Source organism: Somniosus microcephalus, chromosome 14 (assembly GCF_052327205.1).
Source record: "Somniosus microcephalus isolate GS21.2 chromosome 14, FLI_Smic_1.0, whole genome shotgun sequence".
Lineage (NCBI taxonomy): Eukaryota > Metazoa > Chordata > Chondrichthyes > Squaliformes > Somniosidae > Somniosus > Somniosus microcephalus.
The window spans coordinates 81,763,263-81,783,116 of NC_141000.1; the positions used below are offsets into that span (position 1 = coordinate 81,763,263).

Below are 19,854 nucleotides of genomic sequence, written 5' to 3' on the forward strand. Positions count from 1 at the left end.
GTATTCATTAAAAAAAATTGGATTTTATAATCCTATAAATCCTTTTGTTTTTGAAACATAAGCCTCATTAGATATTTGTATGGGATACTATTGAAGGGCACAAGGAAGCAATATTCCTCCCACCCTGTAAGAACATTTGCTCACCTGTTCTAAAATCCACTTGACCTCCAACAGACTACCTAAAGATCTCCAAAATTTTCCTACGGCAGGGAGCAATGGAAACATGGAGAAGTTGAAGGTTAGTAGTGATAATGAATATAAGGCATCAATTAATTACCTTGTAGGCAAGACCCCAAACCACAGGCCGGCCAATGAAAACGCATTTGGCACCAAGAGCTAACGCCTTGAGCACATCACTTCCTGTACGGATTCCGCCATCCAAATAAATCTCAATTCTTCCTTGTACCGTCTCCACAATCTCTGATAGGGCATCTATCTGCAAACGTTCAAACAAGTATTACCCACTGTCTTTCAATCCATCTTTCTGTTTGCAATTAAGAGCAATGACACTATTTTCCTAATTTTGTGGAATTTGCTGATAATGAATTAAGATGAGGTGAAACTTCACTTATATTGATTAATTCCTAAATCTCTGCCAGCTAACCCTAATCATGGTTAATGCTACAGAATTATGGCCTTCTTAAAAAGAAAAGGATTACAAATCTCCATTGTTTGGCCCGTGAGGAGTTAGGGAGTAAATCTCATTGACCAGTCAATTTTTACCTTAGGCAATTCCCAGCAGTGACGCCACTGTGACAGGGAACTCAGTGTAGGGAATCATGTGAGCAAATGTCCATCCTAATACTCACAAGATTTTTTTTGTGTAAAGAGCAACTTCCTCCATATTACTTTCTCAAACAAATACACACACCATTTTTTGCCACTGCATTCACCAGATTTCCCAGTAATTATCCAACACAGTTTTTCACTGCAATAGCTTTTGGGTCTTTGCTCTGAGTTGCTCCCCCAGGGCTCAGTTAGCAACTGTATCACACGATGCACTGAACCACGCAGAACAAGAGGGTCTCAGGTTCGAGATCTGGTCTGTGCTGAGTCTGAGGTAACTGGGAGCGGTGCAAGGAAATACAACTGGCCTTAATGGCTAGGAAGGGAAAGAAAATCTGTTTCTGATAATTATCCAGCGACCCTCTGCTTAAAGTGCACATTTGTGGCTGTCAGCTGAAGGCAGGCTCAGGCTCAGCTATGATGGCCCTGCTTGCATAGCCTGCTGATTTCCACTATTAATGCTCGCAAATGAAGGAGCACTGGGTATTGGAGAGCTTTTTGTGCCTGTGGGATCTGCAGCCGAGTGGCACCCAGCAACAAATGCTCCCTTCAGAAGAAGGGTAAAGAGAGGAAATTAGAGGAGAAAGAAAACTATAAAAATGTTATATCTACTGTTGCCAGTAAAATGTAAGAGCTAATTCCACAATTCCACTGGAAGCACAGGATTGCGGAATTAGCCCTCTACTGCTCATTAGAACCTGAAAATCAGAATACATTTTCCATGACTCTGTTTTAACCCTACTGCTGACATGGCTGAGATCAGCTAACCAGCTAAGGAATTAAGGCCTAGAAATTTGTCTTGGGTGGTGGCACAAAACGGGCGGTATCGGAGCGGCCACCCATTAAACGAAGCGCCTGATATTCAGTTCCGTTGACTGCAATGGAACGAAATATCAGGCGCCTGAGATGAATTCCTCGGCCTAAGTGTAGGACCTTCCTAGTCTGTATGGCTTAGTACTACATCAGACTGCATTAAACAATGTAAGCTTTCTTCACATTTTAAGAGCTATTTAGTAAAGAGTAATATAAATTGCTGATATGATATGACAGGATTAAGGTCATCTTAATGCTACAATGTCTGGTTAGCTCAGTTAGTACTATTCCTGTGGGTTGAAATCCCACTGCAGGACTTGGCCAGGTAATCCAGACTGATACTTCAGTGTGGTACTGAGCAAGTGTTGGAGATGTCTTTAATTGGTATCCCTTGGATAAAATGTTAAACTGAGGCACTGTCTACTTGTACAAGTGACCATAAAGTGGCACAGTTCATGGAAGAGCAGTGAGTTCTCCTGGTGTCCTGGCCAACATTACCGCCTCAACCAACACCAGTAAAATCAGATTAACTGGTCAGTCATCTCATTTCCTGTTTGTGGGAGCTTGTTGTGTGCAAACTGGCTGCCATGCTTGCCTACACAATAACAGTGACTACACTTCAAGGCGAACAGTTAGTTATGGATGAAAGAAAGCAAGTGAGGAAGGAAAGAAGGATGGAGTGTGTGAGAGAGAGAGAGAGAGAGAGAAAGATAAACTGACCGTAGCTGGGCCTCCATCAAGTTGCCTCCCTCCATGGTTTGACACAATGATACCTTGGACACCATGCTCCACTGCCAGCTCTGCATCTTCCTTGGTTAGAATACCCTTGATAATTATAGGCAGGCGAGTTAATGACTGAAGCCAATAGATATCTTTCCAACAGATTGACGGATCCAGAGAATTGGCTGGTACTCCATACACATCTGCTCCATTAAGATCCTGTTTGGATAGAAGAATAGTTACACTGTGGTAGTGTAGTATCAGTACAGTGGAAAGAGACTTTCATTATGTGGGAAACTCAACTTGAGGGTTGTAGGAGTTGTGCATGTCGTCCAGGCACTTTAAATCCTTTTGGCTCAATTCTATCTCAATTGGTTAGATGACCCGGGAGTGTATTGATGGTTTCTAAACTTGATCTGCAGATAGCTTTTCAATATCAGTTATTTGACATAAAAAAGCAAACAGTTAGTTTATACACACACAAATATTTGAGTTTAAGATTATTGATTTTAAGCAATGACAGGGATTGCTTTTAACTGTAGACCTTTAAATCAGAATAGAAATAATTGCTTACTGAATTTCATGACTTAGTGTGCAAATATGCACTATAATAATGTTATATATCTAGGTGCCAAACAGTAAACACAGATGGTGTATGCTTGCAAGTTCATTCGGAGCATTGTGCCTATATTAGAAATGTACATAGAAACTTGGGCCTAGAAATTGCCCTGAAATGGACATGCCTAAAGAGGCCGGCAAAAGGACCAGTGCCGGCTCATTTGTATGTTATCGGTGATCTGTGAGCACCAGTTGTGGCCCAGAGGCAGCTTCCCGGTCGCAGAGGGGAGAAAAATCTGCTGACTGAGATGATGACTGAGGGTAGCAGGTCCGTTTAGGAGAGAGGGGTTGAGGCAATCGGGAGGAGGACAAGCGCGGCTGCCAACGGCCCACATTGTTAAAGTGGAACCAGGAAAAGCACCTCTGCTCCTCCTGGCTCTATACTCATGGAAGTATAAAATGTTGTACTTACCTTTTTGGTCCGTTTAAAGAACGCTGGCTTGGCTGCTGTGCATGTTACAGTCAGTCATGATCCAATTTGGCAAAGGGGCCTGAAACAGGTGTTAGGCCCATTGCTTATGCAATACGGGGGCCTAATATCTGTTTCCTGTGAGCTCCCCGCACAACTACAGAGCAGCCTAGCCAATATGGCGTGCGGTGCACTTCTGGTGCGGACTGAGCGTGTGTATAGTGTACCTTTCGGCACCCGTTTCTCGCCTAAGAAAAAGGTACAGTGAAATCAAATTTTTAGGCCTTGATCTTCACCCCTCCCGCCCCCCCGTTCCCCCCTCCCCTTCCCCCAGTCGCTCTCTCTCTTCCCCCCAGTCGCTCTCTCTCTCTTCCCCCCAGTCGCTCTCTCTCTCTTCCCCAGTCGCTCTCTCTCTCTTCCCCCCAGTCGCTCTCTCTTCTCTTCCCCCCAGTCGCTCTCTCTCTCTTCCCCCCAGTCGCTCTCTCTCTTCCCCCCAGTCGCTCTCTCTCTCTTCCCCCCAGTCGCTCTCTCTCTTCCCCCCAGTCGCTCTCTCTCTTCCCCCCAGTCGCTCTCTCTCTTCCCCCAGTCGCTCTCTCTCTTCCCCCCAGTCGCTCTCTCTCTCTCTTCCCCCCAGTCGCTCTCTCTCTTCCCCCCAGTCGCTCTCTCTCTTCCCCCCAGTCGCTCTCTCTCTTCCCCCCAGTCGCTCTCTCTCTTCCCCCCAGTCGCTCTCTCTCTTCCCCCCAGTCGCTCTCTCTCTCTCTCCCCCCCAGTCGCTCTCTCTCTCTCTCCCCCCCAGTCGCTCTCTCTCTCTCTTCCCCCCAGTCGCTCTCTCTCTTCCCCCCAGTCGCTCTCTCTCTTCCCCCCAGTCGCTCTCTCTCTTCCCCCCAGTCGCTCTCTCTCTTCCCCCCAGTCGCTCTCTCTCTTCCCCCCAGTCGCTCTCTCTTTCTCTCTCTTCCCCCCAGTCGCTCTCTCTCTCTCTTCCAAAAACAACATACCCTCAAAAGACCCTCGGCACCACCAGGCACTTCAGCTAGTCTCAATATATAGTTGGGGCAAGGCGCAGATGGTGAGAAAAGAATAGCTGGGAAAGACAGGCAGAAGATTTCTTTTCACCTTTTTTGCCAGTTTTATCCATCATTTTTATCCACTCCTCTCCTCTCTTGAAGGTTGAATAGAATCATAGAATGGTTACAGCACAGAAGGATGTCATTTGGCCCATCGAGCCCATGCTGGCTCTCTGCAAGAGCACCTCAGCTAATCCTAACACCCCCCCTCGCCCTTTCCCCGTAGCCCTAAAAAGTTTTTTTAGATCTTTTGCCAAATTTTGGTTCGTGAGCATCATGGCTTGCCTAAGTACAAAGCCTAACAGTAAGTGTCAGCCACCTCAACCGATCCTCATCCCGTCCTCATCAGCATCCACATATGGACACTTCAGCAGGATTTGCCAGATAGCGATCAGGAGTGGCGAGTCTGGTCAACTTTCCCCGCCAATCCCAGTGGTGCTGAGGCCAATTGGCGTGACCCTGCTACCATCCTGGCTGGGATCAGTTAACTTCATGATATTTCTTTAAAAGAGAACTATCCATACCTCAAAAACGCCATCAAAATTTTTTACTTTGAGATGAGGTGGTAGCTTAAAATTGTTCCTGATATCATTTCTCCGCTTGCCGGTAAAAGGGACATCCACAGTTAGGACGATGGCCTTGTATCCGTGTGCTTCCACGCGGTGTACTAACTGCTCTGAGAGTTTACGGTTCCGGTAGACATAAAGCTGAAACCATCGAAATCCATTTGGTGCTGCTGCTGAAATCTCTTCCACAGAGCAGGTGGAGTATGTGCTGGCAATGTAACAAGTATTCATGGTTTCAGCAGCTATAAAGCAACACGCAAACACTGATCAAAATCCACATTTTTACTTAAAAACAGAAAATGCTGGAAATACTCAGCAAGTCAGGCAGCATCTGTGGAGAAAGAAACAGAGTTCACGTTTCAGGTCGATGACCCTTCGTCAGAACTGGAAAAAGTCAGAGATATAGCAGGGTTTAAGCAAGTGCGGGGAAAGGGGGGAGGGGAGGAAAGAACAAAAGGGAAGGTCTGTGGAAGGCAGGAGAGATTAAATGACGAAAGGGATGATGGTGCAAGGTGAAAGGAGATGGTAATGGGACAAGTTAAGAAACAAAAGATGGGTCTAGAAGAGGTGTAAATGGGAATGGCAGAATCATCAACAGCTGGCTTGTGAAAAAATAGGGGCCGAGATTATGATCTGAAATTGTTGAACTCGATGTTGAGTCCATAAGGCTGTAAAGTCCCTAATCGAAAGATGAGGTGCTGTTCCTCGAGCTTACGTTGAGCTTCGTTGGAACAGTGTAAGAGGCCGAGGACAGAGAGGTCTGAGTGGGAGTGGAGCGGAGAATTAAAGTGACAGGCGACCAGAAGCTCAGGGTCCCCCTTACGGACTTAACGGAAATGTTCCACAAAGCGGTCACCCAATCTGCGTTTGGTCTCCCCAATGTAGAGGAGACCGCATCGTGAGCAGCGAATACAGTATACTAAGTTGCAAGAAGTACAAGTAAATCGCTGTTTCACCTGGAAGGAGTGTTTGGGGCCCTGGACAGTGGGAAGGGAGGAGGTAAAAGAGCAGGTGTTGCATCTCCTGTGCTTGCACGGGAAGGTGCCGTGGGAAGGGGAGGGGGTGTTGGGGGTGATTGAGGAGTGGAGCAAGGTGTCGTGGAGAGAACAGTCCCTTCGGAATGCTGAAAAGGAGGTGAGGGGAAGATGTGTTTGGTGGTGGGATCACGCTGGATGTGGCGGAAATGGCAGAAGATGATCCATTGAATGTGGAGGCTGTTGGGGTGAAAGGTTAGGACAAGGGGAACCTTCTTGGAGTTCTGGGAGAGAGGGGAAGGGGTGAGAGCAGAAGTGCGGAAAAAGGAATGGACACAGACGTAGGCCATGTCAACTACGGCAGAGGGAAATCCTCGGTTGAGGAAAAATGAAGACATAACGGAAACACTATTATCCATACGCAGATTGGGTGACCGCTTTGCGGAACACCTCCGTTCAGTCCACAGGCATAGCCCCAAGCTTCCGGTCGCCTGTCACTTTAATTCTCCGCTCCACTCCCACTCTGACCTCTCTGTCCTCGGCCTCTTACACTGTTCCAACGAAGCTCAACGTAAGCTCGAGGAACAGCACCTCATCTTTCGATTAGGCACTTTACAGACTTCTGGACTCAACATCGAGTTCAACAATTTCAGACCATAACCTCGGCCCCTATTTTTTCAGATGGCAGCTGTTGATGATTCTGCTATTCCCATTTACACCCCTTCTTGACCCATCTTTTGTTTCTTTACTTGGCTTTGTATAATCATATCTTTTTGTCATTTAGTCTCTCCTGTCTTCCACCCTATCACAGACCTTCCCTTTCGTGCTTTCCTCCCCCCCCCCCCCCTTTCTCTGCCCCTGTACTTGCTTAAAACCTGCTACATCTCTAACTTTATCCAGCTCTAACGACGGGTCATCGACCTGAAACGTTAACCCTGTTTCTCTCTCCACAGATGCTGCCTGACCTGCTGAGTATTTTCAGCATTTTCTGTTTTTATTTCAGATTTCCAGCATCCGCAGTATTTTGCTTCCACATTTTTATTTGTTTGACTTGTTCACCATAAGATTTTGATTGTCCTTGACTTTGAAAGAATTGCATTAGAGTCCTGCCATTTCAATTCTTGGACCTAGGTTCAGTTTCAGCCCATAATTTTCTGAGACTTCTGCACCGCTCCACCATTGCCCCTCGCTGAAACACCTAGAAGGTAATTAGTTGCACTGCAGCAACTCGCCAAGGCTTCTTCGGCAGCACCTCCCAAACCCGCGACCTCTTCCACCTAGAAGGACAAGGGCAGCAGGCGCATGGGAACACCACCACCTCCAAGTTCCCCTCCAAGTCACACACCATCCTGACTTGGAAGTATATCGCCGATCCTTCATCGTCGCTGGGTCAAAATCCTAGAACTCCCTACCTAACAGCACTGTGGGAGTACCTTTACCACACGGACTGCATCGGTTCAAGAAGGTGGCTCACCTCCACCTTCTCGAGGGCAACTAGGGATGGGCAATAAATGCTGGCCTTGCCAGCGACGCCCAGATCCCATAAGCGAATAAAAAATAAAAATAATAGTCCCGCCCCCATTAAAATTGTGAATTTCCTGCATTTAAACCAGTGTTCACACCGCTATTGCTACTGAGACTTAAAAATAATGGCATTGGGGTCCTTCATAGTGGTGGCCAAATTATTTCATGCTGTGGGAATAGAAAGCCACAAACTATGCAATATTTTGATCTTTGGTTACTCATTTGTTTATTAATGCTTGCAAGTGATGTAAAGGAACTGGTGTCCAAAACTGACAACAATTGCATTTCATCATGTGGCTGTGTTAGCATGTCTTTGTTCACACTACTGCAACCATATGAATAGTTATTGTTTTTAAAAGAAAACATCTCTGATGAAGTACCACGGGCTGTACTCATCTCGCCATCATGCCATGCCATGCAGTGGAAGGCAGTAGGTGCGATTCCTATAGGAAAACTGATCTCTGTGCCCTGGATGGTTGTCCTTGTGTCTGTCATGGAGACATCTCTTAGCATTCGGGGACGCAGACGGATCCTGCAAAATTAGCAAAAATTGGAAATCAGATTAAACTCTTTAATCCATGTAATTCTACATCATCCGTAGTATCTCCTTTCATAAGCTAAACACTCTCACTGGGTTATATTTATGTCTATACTACCTGGGTCTAAAATATCGCCCAGGAAGAAGGCAGAAAGCAAAAGTGGGAGTAGGAACGGACACTCATAACAGAGCCAGCACGATTTTAGTTCCATTTAAATGAATGGATGGAAAAATCAGGCAGGTTCCATTACAGGCATGCAATCCTCTCTGCCTGATTTTCCACTCTGCCTTCTGCCCAGGCAATAATTTACACCTAGGCGGTAGAGATCAAAATCCACCCTTATATATATTTTTATTTTATTGTAATTCCATCAGAGCTTCTGGTATAAATGAATAATCAATCCAAGGAATATACAACAGGGCCGGTGCCGTGGCACCCTCAGAGCCATGGAGACAGGGAGAAATGGAGGCTTGAATCCTGTTCCACTTAGTTTCCACTCTGAGCATTATGAATGACGAGGCTCCAAGTGGAGGTTGCAATTTGTTTGTATGTGTGTGTGTTTGTATTTGTGTGTACATGTGTGTGTGCGTGGTGAGGACATTAGAGGAAAGAAGCACATCTAATGGTCAATATTGTCTCCTTAGTCACTGTCTGTGAGCAAACTGTCTGTTCTGGGCAGCAGTGGTGGCCAGTTGAGGTAGACTGAAGATCATTTACAAAAAAAGCAAATTACATAGAAGTAGTGCACCGTCGACTCTTCCCGAGATAACGCAATTCTCAGCCCACCTCATTATTGGCACTGCTAATATGATGACGAGGTTGTTTATCATTGGTAGTGAAAGAGTTATTGCTCTTTAGTTCATATTGCCTGTATGATCAAAGTCACAGAGGAAACAGAAATGTTACAGGACCAGAATGACCACTGCAGTTCGTCTGGCTGATCATAAAATTCAAAACATATCACACTACACTGTAGGCTGGAAATGACTGTCCACGATGTTATCATATGGATGCTTAACACACTAATATCTAATTCCTTTCTCTGCCATTTTAACTGGAGTGTTAAGTCATGTATTTTAAAGTAATGAGGAAAGGAATTTGTTCTCAGCATGGCAAACTGGAAAGAAGAATTTGGGAAATTTTAGGAGAGTATAGACAGATTAGCAGATAAGTTGTCGATGCAGTTCAATGCACAGAAATATGAAGTAATGTATTTCTGGAAAAAATGAATGGTAAAAGGAAGTAAGAATGGTAAGATACTTAGAAGTGTGGCAGACCAGATCTAGTGGTGTGAGTACATAGATTTTAAGAGTGGGAATGCAGGTAGAAATGGCCAGTGGAAAAAAGGAAATGGGATTCTGGATTTTATACATGGGACACTGACTATGAAAACAAACAAGTGACGTTGAATTTGTACAAGGCCACATTAGGAGTGTTATGTGCAATTTTGGGCACCCCATTATAAGAAGAATATTAGAGCCCTGGAAAGGGCACCTCAAAGCTTCACCAGAATGAGATCACAAATAAGAGATTATGGGGGAGAAATTCGGTATCGCCCCGTTTGGGGCGCAATTATCGGCCGGGCGTAAAGTTTAGCGCCTGGTGCTAATTATCGTCTCCGACTGCAAACTTGACTTTTATCGCCCCTGGAGGTGATTGGAGCACTAAATCAGGCGCTACACACCTCTCTTAAGGTGCTAATGCCGAGGAGCGAGGCACTACCTCAGAGCGCTGGCGAAGCTCATGTGATGTCAGTCAGCAATGGAACACGGACACACTGGCGCCAGCCAGTTCTAAATGGGAGGGTCAATCTTGCTCTCCATCCACACCTTGCTCATTGCAGCCTTGAACCTCGGCCTGGAGAGACCTGTACATCAAATCTGCTGGAAAGAATAATGGGAGCGGCCCAGGGAAAGAGCTCAGAGTGCAACCCCGCAAGCCTCTTCTAAATTGATGCAAGGAAGATCAAATCAAAATGAATCTGCAAAGTGCTGCTCAGTACCCAAAACTCCTCAACACAGCGTTGAATATCTCCAGAAGTCTCTCTCACTCAGAATGCGTGGTGCAAAAATGTCGCCGAAAAAAAAGGCAGGAACCGGTCATCTTTAAATAGCGCTCCCCCAGTCCCTTCCCGACTGCAAAATGCTCCCCTCAACCTGTCGTTGCTAGCGGCAGGCGGCGCCACTCAATATCTGGTCCCGGGCGCTACCGGGGCGATGCACGCTCGACTGACATCACGATCTGTGGGCACAGGAGATCGTGGCGGTAGCATTTAGTGACGCCGAAAAATGTCTGGTCAATTCCGCGAGCGGCGCAAACATCGTCGCACACGGGCGCTAGTTGCTTTGCGCCCCATTAGCGTCCTCTTACGGCGCTAATGGGTGGCGCAAACCAACCAAATTTTTCCCCCTATAGTTTTAAAACTCAAAAATGAGTGTTTTGTTTCACTGGAACAGAAGGGGGATCTAATCGAGGTTTTCAAAATTGTGTGTAATCAGTGAAAAACTGGTCTCACGCCATTCTGATGGCAGACCAGAAGCCCGGGCAGGGCTGAAAACGAAGAGGCGCAACATTTTTTTAAATGTTCCTCCGTAAGCTAGTGGTCAGAGTAGAAAACTAATCCATTTCTCCTGGGATCGATTATCTTTGTCTTTAGAAATGTTGGGGCCTTTATTAGGCTCTGAATGGAACTCTCGCCTGCTCCCAGTTGGGCCTAATGGGGGTGTAAGTGATGGAGTTTGTTGGGTAGCCTGGCAACCCCCTCAGACATGCCCCCTTAATGTAGAGTGGGCGGGGGGGGGGTGGGAGGGCAGAAGAGTCACCTGCCTCCCCAACTGGGCTTCCTCCACAGGGTGGAATTCCATCAGAACCGGTCTCTGTCCAAATTCCAGCCCTCCCACGCATAAAGTGCCACTGGTGGGACCCTCCCCGACTCTAGAAATTTCAGGCCCAAAGAATTCAGACTCATCCAGAATTGTAGCATGCCCTGCATGGAATTCCACAATTAACTGTTTTTTAGTGAATGAAAATTCAGAAACATCCATTCATTAATTTCAGGCTATCATCGAACAGGGTTGAAAAGCTGGAGCTCGCTGTATTACTAGGCCTCATAAACTATTTGGAATTTTCTTCCCTATTGTGTTTCAACAATATGTAATTGTACAATTCAGATGATTTGGGTCTCATTAGTATTTGATAGAGCACAAACCTTTTGTAAGCCATCAGATTGTCATCTCTAGTACAGCACTCGTCTGCCCCAGCAGCGTAGTAATCCCAGGTGGTTTTGGGTAAATGTTCTTTAGCATACATCTCAAAGTCAGACAGACATACCAAAGACATCTCTGAGTCACACAGAGAGGTTCTGAAACAATAATGGTTGTAGGGAAATTTTAACACGCACCTCAATCTCTAACATTTATTGCAGACACAAAAGACACTAAAGAGACCAAACGAGTGATCAGTGTGATGCACTGAGCGAGGAAAAGGTCAGTCACAACTCACAAGAGTCCTGAGTGGATTATAAAGGCGTTGCTTTTCCGTCAAAAAATCACGAACCAACTATTCCCATTATGCGTTCTGTTTATATCATGGGGAAAGACTCAGACACACATTTTTGTATCAAGTAAAAAGTTAACCTGTTTCAGAATGTTACAAAAAGTTAAAAACTGTTGTGATATCCCATAAGAATCTGTAAGCTTTTGATTATTCAGTTTTTTTTGGATTGTCTGTCCGCAGCTGTGTTTTAATTCATAATTATTTTGACAGTACCTCCCAACCCTGCAACCTCCACCCCTGAGAAAGTCAGGCAGAGCAATATTATGGGAACACCACCACCTTCGAGACCCTCTCCAAGTCACACACATTCTGACATGCACATATATCATTCATTGTTGCTAGGTCAAAATCCTGGAATTTCCTACTTAAAACCATGGCCAAAGGCCTGAAGCAGTTGAAGAAGATGTTCCTCCACCACCTTCTCAGGGCAACTGGGGATGGGTAATAAATGTGTTCTTGTCAGTGTCACTAAATCCCACAAACAAATAATTAAAAAAATCAAAGCCCTGTACATTTAATGGGGTCGATTTTCATTGAGCCGTGGAGTCGGGATTGGAGGTGTGCGGGGGGTTAAAGTCCCGAATTCGGGGGTCCCGACACCATCCCGCACCCAACCCACTTCCATGTAAGTTTCAAAGGAGGCGGGTACCCGCCCCGCACTGGGACCCGCCTACCCGAGGCGGGAAGGGATTAGTGCCAATTAACTGCCTGTTAACAGGTAGTTAACAGGCAGTTTTTAGCCTAATCCCTATTTTAAAGCTTGAAGTGTGGGATTCCCAACGGCTCCAAACCACGCCAAGTTAGAGGAGTCGGGCCGTCAGGTTGAAGGACTTGGAGGGGTCAAGATGTCGGTGTTCAGGTGAGTGATGGGTGCATGAGTGCAAAGGTAAGTGTGTTTGGTGTGTCTAAAGTGTGTAAAGAAGTTTAAATTACCTGTACTTACCTTTTCAGCCTTCCTTCCTCTAGGTTTCAGGAGTCCACCATCTAACCAGCACAGAAAGCAGAATGGCTGCGAACTGTCAAAAGTGACAGCCTACAGCTTTCTGTGCCGGAGAGATTTCTAACTGAGTCTGTGTAGAAGGACTCAGGTTAGAAGTAAGACTGTCAGTGTTTGACAGCTTCAAACAGCTGTGAAACAATGATATTTCATCTGCCAAAACGTCTTGACAGATGAAATTTCAGTCTGTGACGTCACCTGTTGCCGGGTGGCCCTTAATTGGCCTGCTGGGCGGGCTCAACAAGGTCAATCAAGTTAAAATCACGTGGATTGGCTGCATCTCGATGGAGGCGGGACTACAACCTCGAAAGTTGTAGTCCCGCCTCCTTCCCGACTTCTGAATGAAAATCACCCCCATCGCATTGGGGAGCTGTCTACAAGTTTGCGGATGATATAAGATTTGTGCGAATGTTAGTACCTTGGATGAGAAAACACAACTACAATCAAATCTAACTGCGACTGAGAAATTGGCACATGTCTGGCTGATGTCATTTGATAGTGTTATGCACATGGGTAGCGGGAAGGAGATCTAGGTGTCGTAGTACATGAATCTCTAAAGGTTAAAGAATGTAGCAAAAGCAAATAGTGTATTAAGTTGTACTGCTATGCGTTCCTATATAATACAAAAAGTACCATATTGTCCTTGTATAAGGCCTTGGTTAGGCCTCAGCTAAATATTGTGTCCAGTTTTGTTCCTCTCACATGGTCGGTGATATAGAAGTCTTGGAGAAGGCTTAGAGGCGAGCCACTAGATTGATATTTAGTGTAAAAGCCCTTAGTTACCATGATACGCTTAGAAAGTTAGGTTTTTATACTTTAGAAAAATTTAAACTTCAGGGAGATTTGATTGAGATTTTTTAAATAATGAAGTAACTTATATTGCACAGAAAAAAAATGAAAAATAATTCCTAAACAACTAACACACTTTTATTGGGTTTTGATTCCTGTAATGAACACATGCAACTCTCATCTTATTTTCAATTTAATGAGCCAAATTCTGCTGTGGCAGGACCTCTAATGGCATCTGCCGTTAGCTAGACTTGCCCTTGCCCGTTTAGGTTTTAATTTTTTGCATAGAAAGTTGCTGAAAGTGCGAGCTGATAATGTCGCAGTGAGGAAACAGGGCATCTGGGACCGCAGTGAACAGGGAAAGCAAATGTGTATCTCCTTAACCAAACAGATTGAAGGATTGAGAAATAAACAGCGCAAGGAATGAGAAGGAAGTGTAAATTAGCATGGGTGAATTCAATGTCAAATAAGGTGCAGAAAGAGAAATAAAGAGAGGGAAAGAAAGATTGGATTAAGAGAGAAAGAAAAAAGAGACATAAGAACATAAGAATTAGGAGCAGAAGTAGGCCATACAGCCCTTCGAGCCTGCTTCGCCATTCAATAAGATCATGGCTGATCTTCGACCTCAACTCCACTTTCCCGCCCGATCCCCATATCCCTTGATTCCCCCAGAGTCCAAAATCTATCTATCTCAGCCTTGAATATACTCATCCACAGCCCAATAGATACAAATGGGTATGATCTGATCGCCATTACAGAGACGTGGTTGCAAGGTGATCAGTGCTGGCAACTGAAAATTCCAGGTTATTTGACAATTCAGAAGGATAGACAGAAAGGAAAGGGAGGTGGGGTGGCTTTGTTGGTAAAGGATGGGATCAGTGCAGTGGTGAGAACTGATATTGGCTCAGAAGATCAAGATGTAGAATCGGTTTGGGTGGAGATAAAAATTAATAAAGGGAAAAAGTCTCTGGTGGGCATAGACTACAGGCCCCCGAACAGTAGCAATACTGTTGCACAGAGTATAAATCAACAAACAGAGGCCTGTAAAAAAGGTACGGTAATAATCATGGGTGATTTTAATCTCCATCTTGATTGGACAAATCAAATTGGCCATGGTAACCTTGAGGAGGAGTTCATAGAGTGCATCCGGGATGGTTTCCTAGAACAGTATGTAATGGAACCGACCAGGGAACAGGCTATCTTGGATCTGTTTCTGTGTAATGAGACAGAATTAATAAAGGATCTCATAGTAAAGGATCCTCTAGGAAAGAGTGATCATAGCATGGTTGAATTTCAAATTCAGTTGGAGGGTGAGAAAGTTATATCTCAAACCAGTGTCCTGATCTTAAACAAAGGCAATTACAATGGCATGAGGGCAGAACTGGCTAAAGTGGACTGGAAAAATAAATTAAAGGGTAAGACAGTTGAAATGCAGTGGTGGACATTTAAGGAGATATTTCATAACTCTCAACAAAAATATATTCCAGTGAGAAAGAAAGATTTTAAGAGAAGGGAGCACCATCCGTGGCTAACTAAGGAAGTAAAGGATGGTATCAAATTGAAAATGAAGGCATACAATGTTGCCAAGATTGGTGGGAGACCAGAAGATTGGGAAATTTTTAAAAACCAGCAAAAGATGACTAAAAAAAAATAAAGAGAGAGAAGATCAATTATGAGAGTAAACTGGCAAGAAACATTAAAACAGATAGTAAGAGCCTCTACAGGTATATAAAAAGGAAGAGGGCAGCTAAAGTAAATGTTGGTCTCTTAGTGGATGGGACTGGGGAATCAATAATGGGGAACGGGGAAATGGCAGAGGCTCTGAACAAATATTTTGTATCTGTCTTCACAGTAGAAGACACTAACAACATCCCAATAATGGAGAATCAAGGGGCCACAGGGAGGGGGGAACTAAGGACAATCACTATCACTAAGGAAATAACACAAAAAGTTAGCTTGCAGGTACAGCAAGTAATCAAAAAAGCAAATGGAATGTTGGCCTTTATTTCAAATGGGTTGGAGTATAAAAGCAGGGAAGTCCTGCTACAACTGTACAGGGTATTGGTGAGACCACACCTGGAGTACTGCGTACAGTTTTGGTCTCCTTATTTAAGGAAGGGTATACTTGCATTGGAGGCAGTTTAGAGATGATTCATTAGGTTAATTCCAGAGATGAGGGGGTTGACTTATGAGGAAAGGTTGAGCAGGCTGGGCCTATGCTCATTGGAATTTAGAAGAATGAGAGGTGATCTTATTGAAACATATAAGATACTGAGGGGGCTTGACAGGGTAGATGCAGAGAGGATGTTTCCCCTCGTGGGGAAATCTAGAACGCGGGGGCACAGTTTTAGAATAAGTTTTAGCCCTTTTAGAACTGAGATGAGGAGGAATTTCTTCTCTCAGAGGGTCGTAAATCTGTGGAATTCTCTGCCCCAGAGAGATGTGGAGGCTGGGTCATTAAATACATTTAAGGTGGAGATAGACAGATTTTTGCAAGATAAGGGAGTGAAGGGTTATGGGGAGCGGGCAGGGAAGTGGCTTTGAGCCCAAGATCAGCCATGATCTTATTGAATGGCGGAGCAGGCTCGAGGGGCCAAGTGGCCTATTCCTACTCATATTTCTTATGTTCTTATGTTCTTTGGAGTAGAAATTGCCAAAGATTCACAACCCTCTGAGTGAAGAAATTCCTCCTCATCTCAGTCTTAAATGGCCAACCACTTATCATGAGACTATGCCCTCTAGCTCTAGGCTCTCCAGCCAGAGGAAACAACCTCTCAGCATCTACCCTGTCAAACACCCTCATTATCTCATATGTTTCAATGAGATCACCTCTCATTCTTCAAAACTCCAGAGAATATTAGGCCCAATCTGCTCAATCTCTCCTCATGGGACAACCGTCTCATCCCAGGGATCAATCCAGTGAACCTTCGTTGCACTGCCTCTAAGGCAAGTATATCCTTCCTCAGATAAGGAGACCAAAACTGTGCACAGTGCTCCAGGTGTGGTCTCACCAAGGCCCAGTACAATTGTAGTAAGACTTCCTTACTCTTGTACTCCAACCCCCTTGCAACAAAGGCCAACATGCCATTTGCCTTCCTAATTGCTTGCTGTACCGGCACGATGCTGAGCTCTTTTTCCGCCGCCTTCGTCTCCGTGCCCACTTCTTTGGCCAGGAGTCTTCCCCCCGCACAACTGACCCTTTCTCCCGCTTTCAGAATTCTCATTCTACCTGGACCCCTCCCCCTGGCCTCTTACCCTCTCTAGATCTTTTCATCGCTAACTGCCGACGTGACATCGGCCGTCTCCATTTCTCTGCTCCCCTCACTCACTCCAACCTACCTCCCTCTGAACTTGCAGCACTCCATTCTCTTAGATCCAACCCTGACATTGTCATTAAACCCGCTGACAAGGGTGGTGCTGTTGTTGTTTGGCGTACTGACCTCTACCTAGCGGAAGCTGAACGCCAACTCTCCGACACCTCCTCCTACCTCCACCTGGACCATGACCCCACTACCGAACATCAAACCACCGTTTCCAAGACTGTCACTGACCTCATCTCCTCTGGAGATCTTCCCCCCGCTGCCACCAACCTCATAGTTCCCCAACCCCGCACAGCCCGCTTCTACCTCCTTCCCAAGATCCACAAACAGGACTGCCCTGGTAGACCCATCGTTTCAGCCTGTTCTTGCCCTACGGAACTTATCTCTTCCTATCTTGACTCTATCTTTTCTCCCCTTGTCCAGTCTCTTCCCACCTACATCCGCGACTCTTCGGACGCCCTCCGCCACTTTAACAGTTTCCAGTTTCCTGGCCCCAACCGCTTCCTTTTCACCATGGACGTACAATCCCTCTACACCTCCATCCCCCACCCGGATGGCCTGAGGGCACTCCGCTTCTTCCTTGAACAGAGGCCCGACCAGTCCCCATCCACCACGACCCTCCTCCGCCTGGCTGAACTTGTTCTCACATTGAACAACTTCTCCTTTAACTCCACTCATTTCCTCCAAATCAAAGGTGTTGCCATGGGTACCCGCATGGGTCCTAGCTATGCCTGCCTTTTTGTGGGCTATGTGGAACAATCTTTGTTCCAGTCCTACTCGGGTCCCCTCCCTCACCTCTTTTTCCGATACATTGATGACTGTATCGGTGCCGTTTCCTGCTCTCGCCCCGAACTTGACAATTTCATTCACTTTGCCTCCAATTTCCACCCTTCCCTCACCTTCACATGGTCCATCTCTGACTCTTCCCTTCCCTTCCTCGACTTCTCCGTCTCCATCTCTGGGGATAGGTTATCAACCAATATTTAGTACAAGCCCACTGACTTCCACAGCTACCTGGACTACACTTCCTCCCACCCCGCTTCCTGTAAGGACTCTATTCCATTCTCCCAGTTTCTCCGCCTCCGCCGTATCTGCTCCGACGATGCCACCTTCCACACCAGTGCTTCAGACATGTCTTCCTTTTTCCGCAACCGAGGATTCCCCTCTACCGTGGTTGACACTGCCCTCGACCGTGTCAGTTCTATCTCCCGCACCTCTGCCCTCACCCCTGCCCCTCCCTCCCGGAACCACGATAGGGTTCCCCTTGTCCTCACCTTTCACCCCACCAGCCTCCACATTCAACGGATCATCCTCCGGCATTTCCGCTACCTCCAAAGTGATCCCACCACCAAACGTATCTTCCCCTCCCCTCCCCTTTCAGCATTCCGCAGGGACCGCTCTCTCCGAGACACCCTAGTCCACTCCTCTATCACCCCAAACAGCCCTTCCCCTTCGCCTGGCACCTTCCCGTGCAAGCGGAGGAGATGTAACACCTGCCCCTATACCTCCCCCCTCCCCACTGTCCAGGGCCCCAAACACCCCTTCCAGGTGAAACAGCGATTTACTTGTACTTCTCGCAATCTAGTATATTGTATTCGCTGCTCACGATGCGGTCTCCTCTACATTGGGGAGACCAAACGCAGATTGGAAGCTCAACGTAAACTCGAGGAACAGCACCTCATCTTCCGATTAGGCACTCTGCAGCCTTCCGGTCTCAATATCGAGTTCAACAATTTCAGATCATAACCTCGGCCCCTATTTCATTTTTACTTATATTTTTCCACTCCTTTCCTCCCCCCCCCCTTTCCTTTTGTTTCTCTCTCACACCTGGCAGCTATCTTTTGCCCTGCCAGTACACTTTACACCTAATCCCAGCCTATTACCATCTCGTCTAGCTTCTAATCTCTTTTACTTCTTTTGGTTCTTTTATTCTTTTGTCCGATCGCAGCCCTGCCTTCGATCTAGTTCCTTTTCTCTCCAGTTTTGAAGAAGGGTCAAACCCGAAACATCAACTCAAATTTCTCTCCACGGATGTTGCCTGACCTGCTGAGTTTTTCCAGCATTTTCTGTTGTTATTTCTAACTCTGTGTTTCCTGTACGAGGACACCGAAATCTCTCTGAACACCAACATTTAATAGTTTCTCACCATTTAAAAAATATTATTTTTCTATTCTTCCTATCGAATTGAATAACCTCACATTTCTCCACATTATACTCCATCTGCCACCTTATTGCCCACTCACTTAACCAGTCTAAATCCCTTTGCAAACTCTTTAAATCAAATCAATCAAATCAAATCAAATCAACTTTTATTGTCATTGTTAGTGCACAAGTGCAGTACAACGAAATGTAGGTTTGCGGCTCCCGAGAGTGTACATTTAGATTAAGACATTTAAACATTCAACATACATTTGGCTTGTAATACATTAACATAAACATAACCATAATAAAGTGCATTGGCAGATGTGCAGGCTTTAGAGTTTATTTGTGGAGTTCAGTAGGATGACAGCCCTGGGAAAGAAGCTGTTCCTAAATCTGGCTGTACGGGTGCGAATGCATCTGTAGCGTCTCCCAGATGGCAGGAGGGTGAACAGACTGTGGCTGGGGTGGGTAGGGTCTTTGATGATTGACCGTGACCTCCGTAAACAGCGTTTCTGGTATATGTGCTCTATGGTCGGTAGCCGGGTGCCGGTAATGCGTTGGGCAGTTTTGACTACCCGCTGCAGGGCTTTCCGGTCATAGTAGCTACAGCTGCCATACCATACTGTGATACAGTTCGTCAGGATGCTCTCTATTGTGCAGCGGTAAAAGTTAGAGAGGATCAGGGGTGACAGGTTACATCCCTTCAGCCTCCTTAGGAAATATAGGCGCTTCTGGGCCTTCTTCACCAGAGAGGAGGTATTGAGGGACCAGGAGAGGTCTTCCGTGATGTGGACTCCGAGGAACTTAAAGCTGTCCACCCTTTCCACCACAGCCCCATGGATGTGGATGGGGGGGTGACTTCCGCCTTTAGACTTCCTGAAGTCCACAATGATTTCTTTGGTTTTCTTGATGCTAAGGGCCAGATTGTTATCGGCGCACCACTTCACGAGATGCTGGACCTCCTCCCTGTAGGCTGACTCATCGTTGTTGGTGATCTGGCCTACTACCATGGTATCATCCGCAAACTTGATGATGGTG

General features: G+C 45.9%; 1 protein-coding gene across 2 annotated transcripts in view; it reads right to left on the reverse strand.

Annotated features, from left to right (window-relative positions):
- The window catches only part of hao2 (hydroxyacid oxidase 2 (long chain)), a 70,943-nt gene that overhangs the window by 28,557 nt on the left and 22,532 nt on the right, over positions 1-19,854 (reverse strand). For both annotated transcript variants that reach the window (XM_086006800.1, XM_086006801.1), the window contains exons 2-6: positions 11,222-11,374; positions 7,855-8,006; positions 4,935-5,218; positions 2,320-2,538; positions 278-436 (exon numbers count right to left, since the gene is read on the reverse strand). In XM_086006800.1, the coding sequence (XP_085862926.1) occupies positions 278-436; positions 2,320-2,538; positions 4,935-5,218; positions 7,855-8,006; positions 11,222-11,352 (945 nt within the window). In that variant the 5' untranslated portion in view covers positions 11,353-11,374. The remainder of the gene's footprint in view (positions 1-277; positions 437-2,319; positions 2,539-4,934; positions 5,219-7,854; positions 8,007-11,221; positions 11,375-19,854) is intronic.